Source organism: Trifolium pratense, linkage group LG4 (assembly GCF_020283565.1).
Source record: "Trifolium pratense cultivar HEN17-A07 linkage group LG4, ARS_RC_1.1, whole genome shotgun sequence".
Lineage (NCBI taxonomy): Eukaryota > Viridiplantae > Streptophyta > Magnoliopsida > Fabales > Fabaceae > Trifolium > Trifolium pratense.
In genome coordinates, this window is record NC_060062.1 from 24,975,898 (window position 1) to 24,982,640 (window position 6,743).

Below are 6,743 nucleotides of genomic sequence, written 5' to 3' on the forward strand. Positions count from 1 at the left end.
TATCTTTAATTTGTTTTTTTGATGCATATATATCTTTAATTTGTATTAAATGCTAAAATTGCATTTTAGACTTGGAATTTTAATTTTTTTACCAAAACAAATTCATATTTCATTCATAATATAAGATGGACTCAAATTAAAAACATGAGAGTTAATATAAGATTGTGACGTTTCGCAAGTGAGTGAGGAGCGAAGTTAATTTATACTCCCTCCGGTCTTTTTTATAAGGAATATTTAGGGCAAAAAATTTAGTCCTTTTTATAAGAAACTTTGACCAATTTTCAAATATTTTAAATGTTCAATTTCACTTATGCCCTTATTTATTATGAGAGAGAATTTAAAAATAAGTAAGTTAGTTGAATAAAGAGTAATTAAATAAGGGTATACATGGAATAAATTAAAATTTATAAGAGTATTAAATGAAAATAACTATGTTAAATGTGCTTCATTGGTCTGTGTGATTTTTTCAAAGTGTTCCTTATAATAAGGACCGGAGGGAGTATTTATCTTAAAGTTCGGATAATTTCATAATAATAATTTATGACAATCATTTATAATTTGACCAAATTCCTATTAATTATTGGAGTTATCCTTATATGGCGTTTACCACTCTAGTTAACTCCAATTCCCCCACTCAAGTGATGGCTTCTTTCAAGGCCTATGCCTCTGCAGATGGTGGGGAGCCGGGAAACCACGGTGGTGGTGAGCCATAAAACCACTTCATGCTAAATGAAACTATAGGATAAAGATAATTTCTTAAAAACAACTATGTAAATATCTTGATATTTCACAGTCAAAAAAAAAAAACCTTGATATTTCAATGTCTATTGAAAGATTCATCTTCAACACCATGAGTAAATCCGCCTCTAAACAGGGTGATGTTTCTTTGCTTTATTTTCATTTATAAATTTATAAATTCTTTTTTTTTTTTTTTTGACTAACTTATAAATTCTTATTTTTAAATACACCTTATGTTTAAAAAGTTTTTTATATATTTTTTAACTTCTTAAAATTCTTTTACTAATATCATATACCTTATGTTAAATGTTACTAATATCATGCCATTTCATTATTATTACTTATATCATCACATTTCGAATAGAACACTGAAATGTGGACAAAATTGAATTAGCTCAAGTTACTTATTTAAATTAAATTATACAACATAACATAATTAATTAAATATTAAATATATTTACATTTAACAACAAATGTAATTAAACAATTTTTTTAGCACACATTATACTTTCTCAACACCTTAATGCTCTCAACTTAGGTCACAAGTTAGCGTTTGTTGGAACAAAATTGAGATTTATAAATTCCCCAATCACTATTAAAGGTTTTGATGATAACAAAATATTAAATGTACAATTGGAGAGGTACTAAAATTTGATTTCAAGTATGCAGAATTATTTTAAAGATAAGCTCTGAAGATATGCTAGAAGATGACCATTCAGAAGTTCTGAAGGATCAGAGGATATCAACATTCAGAAGATGTAAGCTTCAGAAGTTGAAAGTTTAGAAGATGATAAACCTCTGCACAAATCTCTGATCTTCTTGAAGACTAGGGTTATTGGTTTGAATAATTGAGTCAACACGTTTATCAAAGACGAAAGCGACTATACAAATGGTTCAGGATAGCTCTCTTACATAATCCCTAGTCTTAAGGAAGTAACGTGATGTGTCTGGTCTTCTTTGCTAAGAAAGGAAAGTTTTCTCTGCGTCAAGGCAAAGTTGTGGAAACTCTTGTTCATAATTGGATGGTATTTCAAATCCATGTCAAGACAATTTAGTTCAGACCAAGCTGACAATCTTATCTTCATCAATGGTCAAATGCAACGTCTATATTTTATTTGCCTATATATATAAGACGAATTGCATCTCTGCATAACAACGTACGCGCACATAATCAAATTGAAAGAACTCTGCACAAAGACTTAAAACTCTGAAGCCCTGAATCTGTCATACTCTGATAGTTGCTCAAACACTTTGTAACTTATACTTTCATTTGTAAACCTTGTGTTTATTAGAAGTTTTTGTTTAAATAGCTTGAGCATTTGAGTAGGAAGTCTCTTGTTAGTTTTAACTTGAGCAAGTGGTTGTAATTTTGGTGATTATTTTAGTGAAACTCTCTTGAAAGTGCAAGAGGACCAGACTACTCTCGATTTATGAGAAGAACCAGTATAAATTCTTGTGTGTTCTTGTTTCCTCTCTATCTTCTTACCTTGTGCTTTAGTTTTATCCGCTGCTATCTCGAAAAAGTTTTAAAACACTAAAATACAATTCAACCCCCCTTCTTGTGTTTTTCCACCTTCAGCGTTACCAACTTGAATTAATTATAAACGGGTCACACAAAAAAAATTATAAACAAGGGAAAAAATTGTAAAAATACCAATTCCAAAATTATCAAAGTATAACAATATCTCATATTTAAACTCGAATAAAAATGTTAAGTCGATATTGCATTGTCAAGGTTGAGTTAATTTTGTAGACTTATACAAGGTTTTTTTTTGTTTACCAGCTGGGGATCGAATCCAGGATCTATAACGTACTACCAAAATTCCTCACCATTAGACCAAACCTAGGGGCTACATGTGTAATGCTTCCATTCAATTACTAAAAACCCGTTATCAAGTAAAATTATGAAATTCAAACACAAGACTTACTGTCTACTACTCAAATTCCTCACCACTGGACCAAACCTAGTGGCTTAAAAATCCAAACACAACCTTAAACACTAACCGACAAAAGCTAAAAATTTGAAAATTCTTACTCCAGTTTTCCACTTGGTCACTCACTAATCACTATAACGAACTCGTTTGGCTACTGAACAAGAAAGAAATTCGTTGATCACAAAGGGCCCCACTCTAACAAACAAGAACACACTAAACACCGAAATCCCAATCCTCTACAACATAAAAAACCCCAGCTACCCTACTACACTCCACCTCATTAAATCTAACCCATTCAAATGTACCCGTCGTCTAATCACGATTCATAGCAAGCTAATCACGGTTCATAGCAGTGATAGCTCAGAGAACTCTGTGCACCCTCGTGTACTGGATTCATTTCCGTTCACAACGAGTACGTTTCCTTCCCTAACAATAAGCTTCATTTGGCGGGTATAGAAATAAGAGATTTCAGAGAGAATCGCTTTTTTCACTTTCTTTCTCTCAAATTTTCTTCAAACTTTCTTCACCTTTTCTTCAACTTATAACACTACATTACGCACAGTTCTTGCAACTTTCTCGTTACAGATCATTTACTTTTCATCTCCATAGCTACAAGATGTTTTACTCACACCAGCTTCTCGCTCGAAAAGCTCCACTCGGCCAAATCTGGTATTAATTTTCACATTTTCACGTTTTTAATTTTCATCTGCATTTGAAATTTCTCTCATAAGCATGTTCATGCTCTGTTTTTGAAAATTTGAATTAATTATTCATTTCATCTACATTTGAAATTCAGCGTGTTGTTATTGTTACCGTTACTAAAATAAGCTCAATATCTGCTTAATCGATTTTTCTTGATGAAGGATGGCTGCGACTATGCATGCGAAGATTAACAGAAAGAAACTGAGTAAGCTGAATATCATCAAGATCTGGTATCATAATCGTTTTTCTTGATCGTAATCGTTGTTTATTGATAATTGATTATATTTTCCTTATTCTTCTTCTTTAACTGAATTTCTTATACGGTGTCGTTTGGTTTTGCTTGTTTACAGTGAAGAGATTCTTAATCCAGCGATTCCAATGGCTCTGAGACTTTCTGGAATTCTCATGGGTATATTCACACTCTTTCTATGTTTGATTAATTGATACTTTTTTCGTGTTCTTTTTCTCTTTTTTGTGATTCTATTGAATGGATTTTGTGATTTTAAAAGGTGGAGTTGTGATTGTCTATGAAAGAAAAGTGAAGATGCTTTATGGTAAATTTCTTGAATGCTTGTTTTTTCATGATTAATTAGTTAATAAAATGTTAAATCGACGAAGTTTCTGAATTATCTGTGTTTTTCTTTTTTGAATTTTGTCTTTCTTAACGCAGATGATGTTTCGCGTCTTCTGGTATAGAATTCAACTTTCAGTTTTCTCTTATTATGTTTTTAATTTTCAATAGGTTTCAATTTTGGGATATAATTGATTTAAATTTGATTATGTAAGGTTGAAATTAATGAAGCCTGGAAAGTAAAGAGTGGCCCTGATCCTACATTGCTTCCTAAAGGGAAATCTCAAGCCAAGTAAATCAAATTTGCATTACCTATTAATTATTTTCTATTTCAACTTGTTCATGGTTTGAAGCTATTTTCTATTTTATAAAGGGAAGATATTACATTTTACTTTGTCTTAATTTGATTTCCTTTAATTTGCATGTGTATTGTGTGTTAACTTTTTGATAGGAGATCGGCAATTACTATGCCAGATATAGAGCAGATGACTATTGAAATGGAACAGTCCCATCAGTCCAATGCAACGTGGTTCCAGCATAGTAACTACGTTTCTATGGTAATACATTGCACAGAAAATGTGCTATTTAGTGTTTTTCAATATATTATGTTGAGCTAATTTGTAATCCACCAATAACCTATGTAGCAAAGATATTGTAGTTTCGTTTTTTAGGCTTTGCAAACAAGACTTATCTATGTTTATTCTTTTGTTGCAGACACTTGATGATGTGCAGGAACCCGACCTTGGTAATCGAGATTCAGGGGATGATCACCATCAAGGTTTTCATATTTAATTTACCAAACATTTATATGTCTGCATTTGGTCTAATTGTTCCTATGCTGATACTTGAATATTCGCAGCTGCTCTGGAGGATATTAACTTACCTGAACCTTTCCAATATAATACGGATCCACCCAATCAAAATGAGAGGTTTTTGGCTTTAACCATCCTTCTTTTGTATAATTGTGTTCTTCTTTCTAGCAGTATTTGTTAGAACTCGTATACATGAGGAGGGTCCTAGTGACTCACTAATTCATCACAATGCTGTGGGTCCCAAAGTGTGGCAAGTTTATTCTAGAAGATATAAGAAAGCTGTCAAGAGTTAGTTAGAGAATGAGTGACGTGGAGAGAGAGAAGAGAGCTAGTATCCATCACAATTGTATAAGGAGTGAGGTGTGGGTTGAGAGGAGGTATCCTTGATATTTTGAGTTTGTTATCATGTGTAGGCAGCATTGAGCTGGCCTATCGGAGCTGAGCTCTGGGCAGATCTAGGAATCTCATTTTCCCTTTATCTGTAAAAACTCCATTTAAATTCCATTAATAAAGCTCTCATTATATTTTCAATACTGTTATATTACTCTTTCTGCTTGTTTTGAGATTTGGTTCCTAACAATTTGGTCCGACCTACCGGATTCATTTTGAGAGGATCAGTGAATGCCACCGAAGAAGAACCAGTTCGATTTGATCAAAGGTATGGATGCGAAGATAGCAACGTTGGAGGAAGAACTCATGGGAGTGAAGACGACGTTGTCTGCGATGGAGAAGAATCAAGCAACTCTCATCGCGTTGTTTGAGAAGAGTCTCGGAAAGTCGTTAAGAACTGAAGAAGAGAGTGTCGTTAACGATCGAAGTTCGACGAAGGTGTTAGGAGAAGGATCGGCTAAAGGATCGGAGAAATCGGGAACGAGTCAGCTTCAAGGAGAAGCGTTGGTTGAGTTTCGTCAATCAGTGAAGAAGGTGGAGCTGCCAATGTTTGACGGCGAAGATCCAGCCGGTTGGATTTCCAGAGCTGAGGTTTATTTTCGTGTGCAAGACACGACGCCGACGGTGAGGGTGAATCTCGCTCAACTGTGTATGGAAGGACCTACCATTCATTTCTTTAATTCGTTACTCAACGAAGAAGAGGAATTGACATGGAGCAGGTTGAAGGATGCGTTATTGGAGAGGTACGGAGGACATGGAGAAGGAGATGTTTATGAGCAGTTGACGGAGCTTCGACAAACTGGGAGCGTGGATGAATACATCACTGAGTTCGAATATCTCACGGCTCAGATACCCAGATTACCCGATAAACAATTTCTGGGATATTTTTTACATGGGTTGAAGGAGGAAATTCGTGGGAAGGTGAGAAGTTTGGCAGTGTTGAGCGATTTGAGTCGTTCGAAGGTTTTGCAGGTCTCACGTGCTGTAGAGAAGGAGATGGGAGGTGGATCTGGATCGGGCTATCACAAACCATATAAATCGGGTCATGGGTCAACCCGATCTGGTGGTCATAGGCCCAATAAAGGAAGTGGATCAGACTGGGTGTTAGTTAAAGAAAGTAAGGAGCACACCTCAAGCAATGGATCAAGAGGAAACGAGTTTGGGCCTAAGAATGATAAACAAGCCCAATATGATAAAAAAAGAAATGGACCACGTGACCGTGGTTTTACTCATCTATCTTACAATGAGCTCATGGAAAGAAGAAAGAAGGGATTGTGTTTTAAGTGTGGGGGACCTTTTCATCCAATGCAACAATGTCCAGACAAACACTTAAGAGTGTTAGTGGTGGAGGATGAGGATGAAAGTGGACAAGAAGGGAAGTGTCTAGCAGTAGAGGTGGACGAAGAAGATGAGGAGGTGGACGGAGAAATGAGTATGATGAGCTTTCAACAGTTGGGTCAACATGACTACATAAAGCCACAGTCCATACGGTTGAAAGGAACTATTCATGAGGTACCAGTTTCAATTCTTATTGATAGTGGAGCAACTCACAATTTTATTTCTCATCATTTAGTGCATAAAATGAATTGGTCCGTT

At 34.8% G+C, this 6,743-nt stretch overlaps 1 protein-coding gene across 1 annotated transcript; it reads left to right on the forward strand.

Moving 5' to 3' along the window:
* Positions 1-3,288: 3,288 nt before the first annotated feature.
* Positions 3,289-4,938, forward strand: LOC123922354 (sister chromatid cohesion 1 protein 1-like). Its single transcript, XM_045975079.1, has 9 exons — positions 3,289-3,341; positions 3,536-3,604; positions 3,725-3,783; positions 3,884-3,928; positions 4,045-4,064; positions 4,161-4,237; positions 4,397-4,502; positions 4,660-4,723; positions 4,805-4,938. The coding sequence occupies exons 1-9, from the start codon at positions 3,289-3,291 to the stop codon at positions 4,936-4,938; spliced, it is 627 nt and encodes a 208-aa protein (XP_045831035.1).
* Positions 4,939-6,743: the final 1,805 nt, after the last annotated feature.

Excerpts from the sequence above, each read along its gene's own strand:
- LOC123922354 (XM_045975079.1), top strand. The coding sequence starts at position 3,289 with ATGTTTTACTCACACCAGCTTCTCGCTCGAAAAGCTCCACTCGGCCAA. Across the intron at positions 3,929-4,044 it reads AAAAGTGAAGATGCTTTATG|ATGATGTTTCGCGTCTTCTG; the intron begins GTAAATTTCTTG and ends TTCTTAACGCAG. Across the intron at positions 4,065-4,160 it reads ATGATGTTTCGCGTCTTCTG|GTTGAAATTAATGAAGCCTG; the intron begins GTATAGAATTCA and ends TGATTATGTAAG.